At 50.6% G+C, this 16,795-nt stretch overlaps 1 protein-coding gene across 9 annotated transcripts in view; it reads right to left on the bottom strand.

Moving 5' to 3' along the window:
• Nucleotides 1-16,795, bottom strand: part of robo1 (roundabout, axon guidance receptor, homolog 1 (Drosophila)) — a 143,278-nt gene that overhangs the window by 14,987 nt on the left and 111,496 nt on the right. For 8 of the 9 annotated variants that reach the window (XM_029843378.1, XM_029843380.1, XM_029843375.1 and 5 more), the window contains 14 exons: nucleotides 13,985-14,105; nucleotides 13,026-13,164; nucleotides 12,799-12,926; nucleotides 9,650-9,658; nucleotides 8,720-8,844; nucleotides 8,456-8,627; nucleotides 6,839-7,044; nucleotides 5,853-5,934; nucleotides 5,608-5,776; nucleotides 5,359-5,525; nucleotides 5,162-5,283; nucleotides 3,338-3,569; nucleotides 2,566-2,687; nucleotides 1,135-1,306 (listed from right to left, as the gene is read on the bottom strand). In XM_029843378.1, coding sequence (XP_029699238.1) covers nucleotides 1,135-1,306; nucleotides 2,566-2,687; nucleotides 3,338-3,569; nucleotides 5,162-5,283; nucleotides 5,359-5,525; nucleotides 5,608-5,776; nucleotides 5,853-5,934; nucleotides 6,839-7,044; nucleotides 8,456-8,627; nucleotides 8,720-8,844; nucleotides 9,650-9,658; nucleotides 12,799-12,926; nucleotides 13,026-13,164; nucleotides 13,985-14,105 — 1,966 coding nt within the window. The remainder of the gene's footprint in view (nucleotides 1-1,134; nucleotides 1,307-2,565; nucleotides 2,688-3,337; nucleotides 3,570-5,161; nucleotides 5,284-5,358; nucleotides 5,526-5,607; nucleotides 5,777-5,852; nucleotides 5,935-6,838; nucleotides 7,045-8,455; nucleotides 8,628-8,719; nucleotides 8,845-9,649; nucleotides 9,659-12,798; nucleotides 12,927-13,025; nucleotides 13,165-13,984; nucleotides 14,106-16,795) is intronic. The other variant, XM_029843377.1, reaches the window with a different exon arrangement.

Below are 16,795 nucleotides of genomic sequence, written 5' to 3'. Positions count from 1 at the left end.
AGATCCAGTGAGATCATCCCCTCTGATGCAGATGCAACAGTAATTAGAAAACATCTGGGGAAACGTGCGAGCGCCGATGCCTCGCAGCAGCCCGAGGGATCCGGTGTAAAGGCACCGTGTGCGGGTCTGGTTTTCTCATCTGGCGGTTCTCCCTCCTGCAGGAGAAACTTTGCTCGGTCTTCCACTCTTCCCTGAGATTCTTCTCTCCTGGCTTGTACAGCCAGAGGCACAAACAACCTGTCCCTCACCATGGCAACGCTCCTCCACGTCCTCCTGTTTCCCAGGAGCGCGCCACGTGACTGAGCGAGCCGCACAGGTACCCGGGCCGCTGACGCGTGCAGGCGCGTGACAAATGTGTTCTGGCGAGCCCCCGCCCGAGCACGCTGGGAACAAACAATCGCCGCGGGAACTCTTGGAAAGAGAGGAATTGCACCGGCAGCAGCCGGCGCCTCTCCGTGCCCGTCCCAGCCCGCTCAGTCCGTCACATCCTGCCGGTCTGCCAGGACACGCCGCGGCTCATGAGCGGACCAGCACGGGGACTCTGGGAGATGAAAACTGAAAACGACCCTCTCCGAGTATCCGCCGGCGCCGTCGGAGCCACGTCTCTCTCTGCTCTGATTGCATGTCGGATCTGATCCTGGAGTGCAGGAGCCATTATTGACTTTCCTGTTTGCAGGAGAGCTGAGAGCAACTGGAGATCAGGGTGGCCCGACACTGAAAATGGTCTTTTTAAGTCATCATCCTCTGAAAAGCGTTCTGCCTGTGAACGACTCACAAGATCTGGCGTTTCATCGCTGTTGAAGAAGAGGACAGAAGCCCGAGCATATAGACAAATATGGACTGGAATTTTTGAAACCTCCTTTCTCTGGTTTTCAGAGATGGCATGCATCAAATTTATCATTAAATGTGCAATAAGCAGATTTATTTTCAATTAAAACTGTATGGAGACCATCATTTCTTATGAAAATCCAACCAAAATTTGCCATGTTAATAATTTTGGTGTTCGGCAATAAATAAAACAAAACCTCCAAAATAAAGGTCCCTGTTGGGGTGATCCCAGCTAAAAACCCTGATTCCAAACCCAGACGCAGCCACTGAGCCAGGCCCGAGGAACAGGAAATGGTTTCTACTCACCAAGTTGGAAGAAGGTGATATCGCTCTTGACTCCGGGTCCCGCCCCGGTGCTGGCCGCCACCTCCACACTGTAGCGGATCCCCGGGGCCAGGCTGGGTATCAGCGTGGACAAAGTGGAGCCCTCCACTGTGCGGTTGATGTGGTACCTGCTCTCGTTCCCCAAGCACCAAATCTGCCATAACAAAGACCAAGAGGAAATGTCACGAGGGGCTCCAGCAGACGCGGCGCCGCCGCTGGTCTGTGTCATTATAATTGCTTGTTTTTCGCAGCTCTGTGGGTATTATGTTACATCTCTGAGGTAGAAAAACGTTTTACTGCACGGCATTAGGTTTTACAGGCTGTGCTCAACATGCTAGGGTAGCCATAACATGTCTCAGTGCAAACCTGGAACTCATGAGAAGCAAATGAGGCTCTAATACCCCCAAACCGAGAAGGTCGGACCCACAAAGTGGCCTGAACACTTCCATACCCACAACACCCCATCAGACACGTGCTTGTCTCTGTGTTTTGGCTTGTATGAATCTACAACTTCTTTTTTTCTGTGCATAATAAGACGAGTGACCAGGTGCAGTATTAAGCAGGGAAAGGAAAAGCTCTCAATCTGCGTGTAAAATCCATGAAATTGGGGAAAACCCCATCACCAGCAAACATTTAGCCAAATCAACAGAGCCTTCTGTAGGCCCTGCCTTGTCCCTACCTGAGTCACTAAGCTGCTGTACAGGGCATGAGACACCGAAAAAAGAGCCTTTCTAATTAAAATACAGGATGTGCAGGGCATAATGTATGAGAGCAGGCCACTGCTCAAAGGAAAAAGCAATAAAAAATGTGTGCATTAACCTTCCCTTGCAGTTAAGGAGGAAAAGAGGACTTGGGGTTTGATGAATGATGCATTAGCATTGCCTCGGACCAAAGATATGACTGGAATTATAATAAAGAGCAATCACCTGACTCATATCTCTGGGAGCAAAGTGTGTTCTTCCAGCATTCTACATTTATTCTCATGATAACAAACGTTTAACTTCCTTTATCAAATCATTTGAATTTATTTTAGTCATACTTCAGCATCTAAACTACAAAGCTAGCCGCTATTGTGTAATATTTATTTCTAATTGCTCATGACCTCTGTGCATCGTGGGAGTGATATTGTCTGTATTGCTCCTGGATGGCCAGCAGGTGGCAGAGTTTCACAGCGCTTCCCGCCAACTTATCGGCTTTTGGCTGCGCCGCTGTCGGACTCTCAGAGGAGCAGCACACAAAGGTGTGTCTCAACCAGGAATTCATTACCTTCCCTTGTCTGAGCATTGTCTCTCTTATCTGCTTTGTCCAAATCCTTGTTTGCATCCCCTTTGTGTTCCTCCACAATATCAGTGGCACTCGCCCAGACAGGAGATAACTGCATTTCTCCATTATTATTATTATTATTATTGTTACCTTGTACTCCAGGACCACCCCGTTCTGCTCCTCTTCTGGAGGGGGTTGCCAGGAGACTATGATGGCAGTCCCATTGTCCCCGCTCTCTGTCACAGTAACCTCTCGAGGCGGGGCGCTGGGCGCTGAGGGGAGAGGACCAAAATCACACCTTAATATATTTTTTTCATACCTGCTACATCCCCATTGTCCCCCCCATGCTCATATGTGATGCTGATAACAAAGAGCTAATCATCAATTTAAAAGCTATTTATATGAGTGCAACAAGATCTTGTGTGGGTGAAGGATGATTTGGTAAACAGCCACGCAAAATCCAATCAGGAATAACAAATGTGACAAAATTACAGTGTGTCAAGGTCATTTTTTTCCTCAGGTTTGGAGCTATAAAAATAACAAAGACACAATGGGATCAAAGAGTGAAATAAAAAGAAATCAAAACTCACCCGCAGCCTACAAATGAACAACAATTCTCTATTGGTTTTTTCCATTCTAATTTATGACGTGCGTATAGTTTTAAAAGCGAAGCTCGGGAGCATGTAATAACCGCACCCTGAGTGCAATTACTCTAACGCCTCCACTGAGGCTCCCACGGTGCCTTTAAAAGAGCTGAACATGCACCCCAACGTGCCTGAATGCATCACATATAAACATGGCATAATCCCCACCCGCTGTGAACAGCTGTGCTAGCCGTGCTTGTGCAAATGGTGAAAACATGCGTGTGCACATGCAAGAACTCAAACACGCACCCATGCACACACACACTCACATCCCCCACCTTCTTCAAAAGTCTTGCCCATCTTGACGTCACTGTCCGTCCCCTGGAACTCGTTGAAAAAGGGACGGACTTTGAATTCGTACGTGACCCCCTTGCGGAGCTGCGGGACGATGGCACTGTCCTCCGTGGGGCTGCGCACCTCGAAGACAGCCCACTCGCTCCTCTGCGCCCCCTCTGGCGACGGCCGGTACATCACCTTGTAGCCCTGGACGTACTGAGACTGCTTCTCCACCTGGCGGAGGACGGCGTTCCGATTAGCTGGCTCATTGGCGAAAACGATACCGCCCCGCTGAGCAGGTTTCATGCAACTGATACTCGAGGTGATGTCTGCAATGGGGTGCTAACTTCTCACATCGTCCTTCACTCCCTTCATCTACGCTTCCTGTGACTGCCTCTGCACCATTTGCAGCAGCGATTTCTGCAAACCACAGTATGAGATCATTGGCCAGAGGTTCCTCTCAGTCTGGTCCTGGTTAAGCAGAACCCCGGCTGCTGGAACAGCCTGCCTCATCCTCCTCTCTTCTTTTCTCGTCTCTGTGCGACTATAGAGGCAAATATACTTACCGGCATATAGCCATTTAATAAACAGCTTCTTTGGTAGCCAATTAAGGGCAGCAAATGTGATTGGAATTGATTTTGTCTGCTGGTTCAATTAAGACAAACTACTGTTGCTCTGCGCCGGAACGAGGCCGAAGAACTAGCATGCTAATATCCCTAAATGTCCCTGTGGAAAACAGGCAGCTCGCCTGTAAAGATTTTAGTGATTTCCTGCCCCCCCCCCCCCCCCCCCCCCCCCCCCCCCTAAACCTGGTGCCAGCTCAGGTGGTCTTCATTAGCTTAAAATCTGTTCAACCATTTCCACCAAAACAAAGGAAAATGTCAACCCAAGAAAGCGACAGACTGAGAATAGATTTAACCCCCTTCCAACGGGGGAGGCGTGAGCTCAAATATGTCCGTTTCCCTCGCGCCGTGTTTTCCTTTAACATTCCACGCCGACTGGGCAACTGGGCAGTAAAGTTTTAAATCAGTCCTGACACGCCTGTATCCTTTTCAGGTTTTGGCCCCATTCATCACTCACCGTGACACTTCATAATACCTGAAAGCTGCAGCCGACTTGCGCCAAAGGGCCCAGCGGAGACTATATTTATGCTAGCCTGCTGCCCTGCGGACTAGAATCTACAACATGAGGATGGCAATAACCTCTGCCTTTATTGTCCTGTAATCTGAGGAGTAAAGCCATACCATAAGCAGATCAGCTGGAGGTGAGCTGAGACTTTAGGAAAGGAAAAAACCCATCAGGCGTCTCTGGTTCTCTAGGTCTCAGCCTCACTTCTGTCTAACATCTGTAAGCCATTTTCACTTAAGAGCATAAGTTGGCCGCCTCTTCCTTCTCACTCGCATTGTTTTAACAGCCATCGAGTGTTTTCTGTCTGAGAGGGCACACGCTGGCACGCCACACAGCATTGAACCGTATGCTGCCACGTGGTCAGCGGAGAGCCGGGAGCCGCAATTTCAGGCAATTTAGTGGACGCCGAGGACAAAACTGCAGATGTTTTTGTCTTCTAGGTTGGTGACCAGATGAGGTTTGTGCCAGAAGGACACGGGAACTCCTGGAATGTCCTTCCTCTGTGGGGTGCCAGGACGTTAGCAAATGATCTCAGCCCGAGCGGCTTGACAAATTGACTGGAGGCATAGCGCTAAGCTAACCTCGGGGCTCTGGTGATCAGCGGCGCCGGGGAGACTCGCTTTCGCTGGCCGCGGCTGTCTCGCCAAAAAGGGGAGCGACACCTGTCTGAAATTAGCGCAGAGGGAATATCTACTCACCGTCCACTGCACCCAGATGGACGAGGAGGAGAGGATGGTGGGGTTGTGGAGGTGGATGACCACGTCTCCCAACTCCTTCTGGATCTGACGGTGGTCCACCCCCTGGCTGGTCGGGGGGATGTCTGCAAGCAAAGCCAGCATTAATACATTTAAAAAAGCATCTTAAATGATGCTGAGTGGATAAAACAGGGCGGCACCTTGTGTTTTCACAGCATCGGTGATGGGGCTGGGGTCGCTCAGCCCGTAGGCGTTGGCCGCTCGTACCAAGAAGAGGTAGACTGCGCTGGGCTTCAAGCCCTTCAGCACAAATGACTCGGTCTTCACATGCTCGGCTAATGTCTGCCAGCTGCTGCCGGACGCATGGCTGTGGAGGCGCAACACACGGGATTTAGAAAGGCTTCCAGAAGTCCGCGCAGCAGTTTCCCGTCCTCCATCACTATGTTTACCTGAAGGCTTCGATTATGTAAGAGGTGGGCGTGGCTCCGGCGTTTGGATTAGGCTTCCAGGAAAGGGTGACGGAGGTGCGGGTGACTTCGGTCACCTCAGGTTTGGACGGGGCGCTGGGGATGAGGTTTGGATCAGTGGGCCTGTTTGGCTGAACCGGGACTCCAAACTCTTCATGAAAATGAAAAATAGAACATTAATAAATAAAACACACACTCGGATTGTTTCTCTTCTCCCCGGGGCTTACCGTGAACTTCTAAGTAGGCTTTCCACGACGCCTCCCCGCTGGGTGTGGAGGCGATGCACGCGTACGTGCCAGTGTCACCAAGCTGGAGGAGGAGATACGAAGACAGTTGATTAAATAAATTTGGGGGGAAACATGATCCGTTCATAATTCAGAAATAATCACGACATCCTCGATTTTAGAGAAAAAACTGTGGAAAAGAATCGGTGGAAAGGCAAGCCACTCAAATTTAGGAAGGACCTGACTCATTGAGGACCTTTGTTATGCTCCACGAGGAACAAAAAGGTGTATTTTCAAATCAGTTGGTCAATGTTTAGCAGGAAAATCCTCATGGACTTTTGTTGCTAAAGCTAACCTGTTATTTGGCTGATTTGCACTAAATCCTGTTTCTCGCTAACATGCCGATGAAAGAATACTAATCTTTTAGGGAATAAGGACAGAAACCTCAGACTGTCCAAAAAAAGCAAAATCAAACCCAAAGACAACACAACACATGAGCTCTCGCCTCCTCGATGTCCTCGTTAACATGTCATGGGCTCTCCACTCCTGCGGCGAGGCTTCACGCACACATCACGCTGTGGTCTCGTCCAAGTGAGACGTGGAATCATCAGAGCACCGCAAATGGACTCAAACTCTGACCCCGCAGCGCCTTCCTCCACCCCCGATGAGCCATCAGCGTCATATGAACAACAACGGCGGTGTGAGGCTGACGGGCTCTACGGTCTGTCAACACGCCCCGTTTCAAAAGCTGTGACAGGAGACTGACGCTCTCTGACGGCGAGGTGATGGCGGGGAAGGCATGCGTCATTTACCCAGCAGCGGGGGGTCTCCCCAGCACGCCGCTGACATGATACACACCCGTTTGACGCCAGAGGCAGCTCAGGTTTCGTTTCACGGGGAAAAGCAAGTGTGATTTAAACACGAATAACAGAACCGACACCCGATTTTGCTGATTTGGGTTCCTGACGTGCAGTAAAGCGGGCACCTACCTTCGCATAGCGGATCTGCAGCGCGCCCGTGTCCAGCTGTTTGACCCTGGAGTCGTGCGTGGACACCAGCACGCCGTCCTTCCTCCACAGGATGGTGGGGGAGGGGTTTCCCGACACCACACAGCTGAGGAGCACCGTCCCGTCCACGGCCACCGTCTGATTGACCGGGCCCTGCCGGATGACCGGCGGCGGGCGGTCCGACACGACTGCGAGGGGAGGAAAGCGAGGATCAGTGCTTGTGGTGACAGAAGCGAGCCAGCGCGTTCCGGGGCTGTTGCACGTGGCAACACGGGCGCGGGAGACAAACGAAATCCAATTAGAACAATTTCTTATCATCTAGCAGCAGGAGTCGACTTAGCAGAATAAAAGCAGCGTAATTAAAATGAAACGTTGTCAGATACTTTTGCCCCCCCCCCCCAAACCCTGCCACAAACAACCACCAACAAAAACAGCAGCATCCGTGAAACACAACACTTTTTTTTACAAAAAAAAGAGGCAACTGGACAGAGCCAGAGCAGTTAATGACGGCGAGGACGGCAAAAACTCCTCCTCATCGGCCTGCAGAGCCCAGGAGACGACGGGGGGGTTGAGACAGAAGGGGGGGATGAATGAGATGGAAAGAGAGCAGCTGTAACAGAGAAAAGGGGATGCGAGTGGAGACGTTGTAGCAGTGACTGTAATTACATGCAATCCATAATGTTCCCATTTTTATTTGGTGTCAACTGTGCGTGATCTATCGGCCTCCTCCTGCAGGATGTCTGCCTCCCTCCGATTATTATTATCATTTATAGCACTATTGATGACCATTCCTGTCAGCCCCATTGATTTACCGGCGCCCTCGGATTCGCCGAGGTGAAATCAAATGAATATCTCCGGCAGTGCGAGTGCGCCGGGGGGCCGCGCGAGTGTTTGAGCGTGCACGTGGATCCTCAGAACCGCGCTGCAGCTGGATCTCCGGGTCGCTTTGTGTTTGCTTTTGTGTCAGAGATGGTGCAATTACAACAACGCCGCCAGCAGGACCCGTAATTACCAGATCTGCCTGTGGAGGAGCGCTGGCCTCGGAGCGGCCCGCTCATTTTAATAACTGTTATTATTATCCGCTGAGCATGGCAGGCAGAGAGAGGTGGACCGTAGCATCGCGGGCCGGACACGGAAGAGGGCACATGAATGGAGGGATCCAGGTGCTCCCAGAACAAGTAATGGTTGCAGAGATCTCTGCGGGTGAAGCCGAGCTCGGCCCATCGGGCCGGGAGAGAGCAGCTCTTGGGGTGATTAGAGGACCAAATCCAAACCTCACCACACAGCAGACAGCAGCAAGCCAGCCGTGCAGGACCAACAGAGAGGCTAACCAGCGCGAATCCATAGAAACCAGATCCCGAGCCACGGTCTGAGTGCACAGGCACCAGAGAGTCTCCAACTCTGACAGGAACACGCTGAGCAGGCCAGACCAAACCTCATTTTCTGCATTAATATGCCCTGCAGCGCCGCCACAGCGTTCAGCCCAACAGAGTTAGCATGAGCCCAATATTATCCCAAATACCAACGTTCAAATTTACTCTCGGTGCTCCTCTAATTCCCTCCGCGGTCCTCCTTTATGCTAAAACGGCGCTCGCTTACCGTCAGTGACCTCGAGCAGGGCCTTGGTGATGACGCTGCCGGCGATGTTGAGGGCCTGGCAGCTGTAGTATCCCATGTCCGAGCGCTCGGCGTCGGTGATGGTCAGGTCGCCGCTCTGGGACACGGAAAACCTGCTGGAGGGCTGAGGAGGTTGGTAGGAGAAGAGCAGATTCTGCCGGGGACAAAGAGCTTGTTCAAAGTCTCGCTTCCCCACATAACTGTGGTAAAGATAAAGAGGAGGATGGTGGGGGGGGGGTTGTTTACCTGACTGCCTTCCTGTTGCCAGAAAATGGCCGGCTGAGGGTTGCCGGTGGCTTCGCACTGGAAGGTGACGGTCCTGCCGACCCCGACCACCTGGTTCCGCGGCCTCACCACAAACACCGGGGGCACTGGGGGACAGCCCAGAAAACCGTCAGCAACCCAGCAGACATTACAAGATCGCACAGCCTGCACAGACCTTTTTACAAAACTTTTAGAAACTTTGAACTTTAAACATGTGTAAAACCGATTAAAGAGCCCATTAATCAGACTCGCACTAGCGGCTTATCGCAGATAACCCAACTAGAAAAAAAACAAGGGGTCCGTCTATGCGTATTCGACAGCGAGGACATGGACCATTAAAATTTACATGGAAATGGGAAATAAATTTAAGCCATCTGTCCACGCTGGCGCGCCCCAGCGGCACAGGCCCCAACCAGGAGGCAGTATTCATGCATCTTAATCACAAATTCCATCTCGGGCTGCGACATGCGGCCTCGCTGGGTCTAATAGGCCATTTATGTGAGGGGACACACCCTGAGCCACTGACTGAGACCTTCAGTGATATCTCCAAATAACGCATAGGGCTAGAAACATTTTAATATTTTCTTTACACCACAGCTGCGCTTCAACCTAAGCGAAGCAATCTGAGAGCTGTCGTCTGTAATATGGACGCAATCTGTCCACGAAGGTGACGGCTAATGCACAAAAGGAGGAAATAATAGAATGAAATGAGGCGCTTTTACCTTCGAAGCCCAAGCTGAGCGTATTTTTTACCCATTAATGTCCTTTTGTCACTGTTGCCCGTGACAACAAAGACATAAGTGCTGATTGGAGGGTGGAGTGATGGAAGGAGGAGGATGGAGGGGGGAAGCGGTGCTAGCTTCCTGTCTCTGTCAGGGCGGTGAATAGGTGACGGGTGACATTTCAACTTACCAGACACGACTAAAAAGGAAACAAAAAGACAACAAGGACAAAAACCCATGGATGAATGAAGAAATCATTAACAGCGTGACATAAAAGAGGAGACATGCAGAAAACAACAGTGTGAGGTGTCGTATTTCAGCCGAGACAGAAATCCTGGAGGGCAGAGCGGAGGATAATCAGTGATTCAGAGATGATCACACACATAACACAACATTTGGACCTGCCATAAACAGGTCGAATAAAATGTCAACGACAGCAAAAACACAACGTCCATATTGTGAGACATTAGACAGATGTTTTATGCGTCCCATCGTAGCGTCACCCCTGCCTCCTGGTCCAGGTGTTCTATGTCCTTGTAGGATGAACGTGGTTGGAGCAGCCGGTTCAGAGCCCGACTCACAAAACCGCAAGGTGAACGTTAACGGTCGGGCCCTCCCGGTTCGTAGATCTTCCCGATCGCTCGCGTTATCTAATCTGTTGGCTTCGACAGCTCCCATGAAACATAAACGCTGTCAGTCACCGTAATGACCAACCCCCACCCCCACCCCCACTCACACACACTCACACACACACTCTCCCTCACCTCCGCCCAGGCTGCCCTTTAAAATGCAGATAAGACCGACATCAAACACAAAGCAGCCAGGAGAAGATGCGCCCTCGCCGCCTGTCCGCAGGCGCCTTGCGGCCATGAGAGCGTCCACGCCCGAGAACGCCCGAGTGCACCAACGCACAGGCATCCGTGTGTGCCTGAGCCTCTAATGAGGTAACCCGACCCCTCCCACGCTGCTGTGATCACAGCGATGAGACTGAAGGGGGGACGGGAGTGTAAAAACCTGAGCGGGCTGCTTTGTTGTGGCCTTTACACAGGAGCCTCATCGATAAGCTGATCAGAGTGGCGGAGGGGAAAAAAGGGAGCGAGAGAGATGGCCTGATTTGGCCTTCAGCCCTGCAGCTGCACATCAGAGCCAAGAAGGGAAACATTCAAAATATTTTTCAGCTCAGGGGCAGCCCAGGGACGAGTCGGCGTATTTGAGAGATTTATTGCGTCCATGAAAGAAAATGATGATGGAACGTGGATCCGTTTGATGGTGGTACATCAGTAAAATGGGATGCCGAGATAAAATGGCACAAATGGCGCCGGCGGAGGCCGTCGGTGTTTAGCACCATTGGCTGAAGGCGATGTGAATCTGAATCAGCAACAACGTGCGACTAAACACTGAAATAGAAGCATCATCCACCAACAGCAGCCTGACATCAATACTGCGAATGGTTCCACAAAGTGTAAACAAGGCTCGCGGCCAATTATGCTTTTCTCCTATCAATCAATTAATTATTTTACTTGACATCTTTACAAGCCCGAAGCATGCGTAGGAGTCCAACAAACGCGCCTCTCAAACGGTGACTCACTGATTAAGCAGAGTAAAGAAAAACGCCCCGCGGCGCCGCGGCCACAACGACGCCGTTGTTCATTGACAATCTGACCGGGGAAGGTGTGACGGTGCTTTCTGGGGCACACAGAGCTGGATTCTTCCCCATAACTGACCCACCTTAAAAAAGAAAGGGATATTCTATGCTGAGAGGACAGTGGCGTGATGTATATTGGTTAAATCCAGGATTGGAATTGTCTTGGTTTTATAGTCCATTTCCTCATCCCAGCACATTTGGCAGAAAAGCTCCGCTCAAAGGATATTTACATTGAATCTGCGTTGGCCTTAGGGTTCACATTACCCAATTTGCGGTGGGACTCTCTGCCAGTAGCTCGCTGTGGCTGAAATTATATCATTGGGCTATGCGGTTATGCAGCGCCTCGGCATCGCCCGCTGGCCACAGACGGACACACAAACGCACACACACACAACCGTTGTCTCTGCGACAGCGATGTCTTACTACCTATGTGCCGCTCCGCCGGCTCCTTCAGACCTACAATTAGCCGGATTCTCTTTCCTTTCCTAAGCCTGCGTCTGTAATTAGAAGCATGTCATTTCCGGGTGCGGGACTGTGGCCCTGCTTCTCTTTAATTAGCCGGACTGCTCGGTGCCCGCGGACCGCTCTGGAATGAGGCACGGGGATCTGAAGAGCTGATGGAAATGTTTCAAGGACTGGAAGCGAGCACGGACAATCATTTACTCGCTTGGTCTGTGCTGGTTTTATTTGTTCAAGTGTGTGTTTTATGTCCTCGCCCATTAGTTGCTGCCTTTCTAACTCGTAAAACGTGCCGGGGAGGGGGGGTTACTGCCAAAGAGGGATGAAATGAGCTGGCCGGCGAGGAGCGTATTGAACTGGTGCATCGATGCGGCTTCAATCATTAACGCAGATTTCAACTGGGAGACCAAAAGAGTCAAACCTGCAATAAGGGGAGAGGATTCGTCCAGCATATTGACAGGGGAGCCTAATTCTGCTTTTCGAACCAATTTAAAGATTTAAACAGAGTAAATCAGGGACTAATTGTGAAGGGCAGAGGTGTGAAGACGGGGGGTTTGGGTGGGGGTTGGCCGATGAATGAAATTGCCTTGTCTCCTTATATCTGCGCTGCCTTCTGAGAGTGACGTTAATATGACCGGCCCCAGCGCACAAACCCACCCCCACACACTTCACCACGGTTTGTGGCCCTGGCCCCACTTCCCGAACCGTTCTGCACCGTTGGAGAGCCGCCACCGGGGCCCGGCCCGCTCGCTGTCAAATCTCCCGAGTGCCGATCCCTCCTCTAACTCCCAGCATTCCCATTAGCTTGGCATTAAATGGCCCCTGTGTTCCTCTGACTCCCAGGAGGGTTTGGGTGGGGGGTGGATCCCAGCCCCCCAGTTTCTTTCAATGACTCCTTTCTGAATGTTCAGGGTGTGTGACCGACCGCTTTATATTCCAACCGTGTTAATAAGATGTCTGACGGAGAGGGCCACAGGAGACGCACAGATTCTATAGGTTCAGAAATAGTCCAGTAGGTCTCAACACACTTGAGAAATGCCACTTGTGTAGGGAAACAAAATCAATCACCGCTCATCCTCCATGTGCACGGCTCTGTGGCAGCTATAGATTTTTGCATTTCTCTTTTATTAGAAATCAATCGGCTAACTGAGGGAGAATATTTGGAAGTGATGACCACATGTTCATTTTAAAGCGCTTTGAGAACGGGTGGGGCGAAGAAAAGGCTGCGTTCTTACCGTGGACGGTGAGCGTAGCCGATGCTTCCGCCTTGCCCACCATGTTCTCCGCCACGCAGGTGTAGGAGCCGACGTCGGCCGAGATGAGTCGACGGATCTTCAGGGTGTGATCTTCACGGATCTCGTATCTGGAGAACAGGAAGTATAATGAATACCAGAATCAACCAAGGACATGGACAAAAGGGAAGAACAGGGTCTAAAACAAGGGGCCAGGAGGTGAGGCTTACCTCCCTTTGGGCAGGTCCCCGTCATCTTTCCTCCAGCGTACAGTGGGAACCGGGTCGCCGCGGGCTTCGCACCTAAACTCTACACTTTGGTCCACTAATACCACTTGGCTGCTGGGGCGACGGACAAAGCTAGGACGTTCTGAGTGGATTAAAGCAAAACATCAATTAAAAAGTAAATTACACATCACAGACCTGTATCCCCAGATTAAAATTGAATCCATTTAATGATGAAATTCCTTAAATCCGGCTCAAGTCTTGGGTTTTGTTTTGGTTTGCTCGGCTCCAAGAGATTTATAAAAAGCAATCTAATTAGATATGTTAGCTTAAGATTCATCGGGACAGATGCATTGAAATGCCACAGTTACGCCCAGATAATGTTAAATTACACATAAACCGAAAACAAGGCTGTGAAAAAGTCTGCAAAGCAAGTCTAATCCACCCTGTCATCTCGCTAATCCCATCATCATAATGTTTAGCTCTGAGAGACTGTGGCGGCTACACCAAGTCAGGGGTTCACTCTTTTTTTTCCCCTCTCTGTAAAACAAACGGTTTCAACAAGTCTTCCAATAAAAGAGACATTTTAGTTTTATTCCCAGTCTTTACAAAACCGTAATCCAACGGATAATAAAAGCGGTCAGAAGAGTGGAGACAGAGGAAACTGGTGATAAAAATCAAAGGTCTGGGAGCTGGAGAATACCGGGGTCAGAGGTCAGTTATTGTGAAATAGGAGACGAGGCTTCTGGGGCCAATGTGGGATTCATAGCTATGTGTAAGACTGGAGGTCATCTCACACTCCATCTGATAAAGGTCAGTGACACTATTTAGTTCCCTGGGAATGAGAGCGGCACAGCTGGACATCTGGAGTTTGTTTATGAGCACAGACAAACAGGAATTGAGTGTGTAATCGTGCTTGTGTTGTGCACATCACAAGGAACGGAGGGAGAAAAGAGAAAAATTACCCAATACTGTGAGTTCGGCTATTTCGCTCTCGCGTTCCCCGACCATGTTTGTACCCACGCACACATATTTCCCGGCATCACTCTTCCGGGCATTCGTGATCATCAGCTTCCCTCCGCGGATCTGGGGGGGAATAAAGGTAGGGGGTGAGAGGCTAATAGAGGGAAAAAAAGCAAGATTGGAGTCTAAGAGACACTTCCAGCCATTCCGATTCCATGATGTCACACACTCAAATCCAAAATGGCAAAATGCTTGAAAATGCTGTTTATTAGGTCACTTCCAGGGTTGGACACCAGTTCGTTGACCTTTTCGCTGTTCCCACTCCTCTGCCAATCACTCATGAGCTTCCCAAGCCAACATAACCGCAGGTCCCCGGGGAACACCTGAAACCGCACAACACACGGCCCCGCACACAACTTCAAGACGGTTTCACCTGCCATTGTTCAGCCTGCTTCACACACTGGCTTTCTTGGAACCGCTTTGTGTGGGTACCAGCAAAATGGAGAGCAAGTGAAAGCAAGTACACGCACACTCACATGCGGTGAATGTGTGTTTGTCCAGGTGAATATCATGTCAGTTATTTCCCAGGGCTTTGATTACAGGCCAGAGGAGGTGCTTTGTTCTCAGGCAGTCAGAAAGGCAGCCCCGGCCCCGGCTCAGGCCCCTCGTCTCCTCTCTGAGCTCACAGCCACGCCAGTCAGCACAGGGACAGACAATAGCGCCGGAGCGGGGGTGATCCCTGTACCTCGAAGGGGCTTGAGGTTTTAAATGCACACATGGGCCTAGAGGAGCGGGACGCCCTCCTGCTCGCAGGTAACCGATCCCCTCATTAGAGCAGCACTGACAGAAAACGCGACACACGATCCTGCACGAAGCGCTTTTCTTTGTGATGGCGATGTTAAAACTCAAGAGCTCCTCACTTGTGACAAACACGTGCAAGAATGTTTTTGCCCCCCCCCCCAAAAGTGGCAGGGATAACACATTCCTCAGCCTTTTACCCCTGCTTAATATTCATTGTGGAGAAGCAGGATGCGGAGACCTGAAGAGCCTGTAAAGGTCTGGCTTGTTCGGGGGCACCCCGCGGTGCTGGAGGGGTTTGAAGTATCATTATGTTACTGTTTGTTTGAGGAAAGGCTTAGCCGTTAAAACGCTGTGACACTCACAAAAGGCCCAAGGTCAGGCCAGACCAGAGAGCGAGCAAAGTGTGGGGGTGCGCTGTTGGTTCCACGGGGCTTTGACATGAGGATCCACTTAAAGCCCCATCCACTTTATCCATATTCTTACCCCAGCATGGAAGTGACCGTTCCCCACAGGGATATTTGGAGGGTGAGAGCAGAAGAGACTCTAGAGGGGGTCAAAATAAATTATTTTTATTCGCGCATATCCTTTCCACTCAACGCGGCAAAGCACACCGGCAGCAGAAAGCCCCAACAATTTAGCCATTATCCCGGCATTACACGGAGATGGCTCCATCCCGCTGCCTTTTGTCTTTTGTCATTTGGCAATGTCGATAATGGAAAATCCTCCATTCAGCCCGGACTCACACGGCAGTGAGGGAGGGCGTTCATTTTCCAGACGGATAATTAGTCTCAACAACTGCACAAAGGGAAGGACAATGTGGGGCATTTGGGCTGTTTGTGTTGGTGACAGAATCGCGTCCCGGTCAAAACAGACACGCTGGCGGTTCTTCGGCTTCTGCTTGCAATTCTCACAGAATTGCAGACAGCTGTGTTCGGGGGCACACAGCGTCGGACCCGCCTCGGGTTTTTTTACGGCCCGGCAGGAAACTTTTCACAGCCGACTCACATCGAGCTACAAATATATGCGAGATGGCGCGCAGCGGGTCGCCGGCGTTTATGCGCAGCCTACCAGAAGAACGCGAGTTCCTCTCTGCTTCCTCCTTATCCCGGGATAATCGAAAAGCCCGGTGAAGTGGAGAGCAGGGAGAAAAATCCGCGCCGCATGCGGCTCGGGACCTTGTTCAGATCACCGGCCATCACCAAGGAGACTGCACGTTCCTGCAGGCTGCAGAGAGGGAGGAATGGCCCGAACACAACAATGCAAGGGGGCCCTTTGACGAGCTCAGCTGTTCATCACGTTATAAAAATTCCAGCCCGCGCTTCCCTCGCTATGGCCCAAAATTCTCTCATACGCGGTTCCATAAAAAACCCAAACTCCCTGGTCATAACCCCCTGGCTGTCCTTTTTCTAATACAATCTGCGCTGCTGTCCACAGGACATCGTCTAGACTTCAGTCAGTCATCACACTTGATTGCACACACTTAGTGCTACTTTCAAAGTGCTCTGCTGGGAACGCTCAGACTGTGAGGTTTTGTGCTTGACAGGAAGTTTACAGTGAGCAGCACCAGCTGGTGCCCCAAAAGCCTGCGTTCAGTTCCAGCGCTGGGGTAAAGCAGCGGCGTGCACGTTTCCCCCTTCGCCGAGCAAAAACACAAACAGCGCTTGAGCGAGATCACGGCGTGGAAGAGAGAAGAGTCGAAAGTGCAGTTTCGTAGGCGACGTGTCAATGCGATTTTAATGATTCTTTCGTTCTTTAGCCAAATCCTATTTTTCATGATGAACCTCAAACTAACATCTGCACTTTTAGGGAGTTTGAGTTAGAATCAAGGCTGACTGAGCAAAAAATAAGAAATGAAAATCAGTCGGTCCAACACTGCCCTTCACAGGACTTCCAACAGCAATAAATCAAGATTTTTAACTTACTGAAAAATAAATATGTGGATTTCAGAGGTTTTTTAGATTATTATTACTAGTGGAGCTCATTTATTAAACTGGTTTTCCAAGCCTGAACTG

The sequence above is a fragment of the Takifugu rubripes genome, chromosome 11 (genome assembly GCF_901000725.2).
Source record: "Takifugu rubripes chromosome 11, fTakRub1.2, whole genome shotgun sequence".
NCBI classification, from domain to species: Eukaryota; Metazoa; Chordata; class Actinopteri; order Tetraodontiformes; family Tetraodontidae; genus Takifugu; species Takifugu rubripes.
Note: the sequence above shows the minus strand (reverse complement) of the source record. Positions and strands in the feature narration are given on the sequence as shown.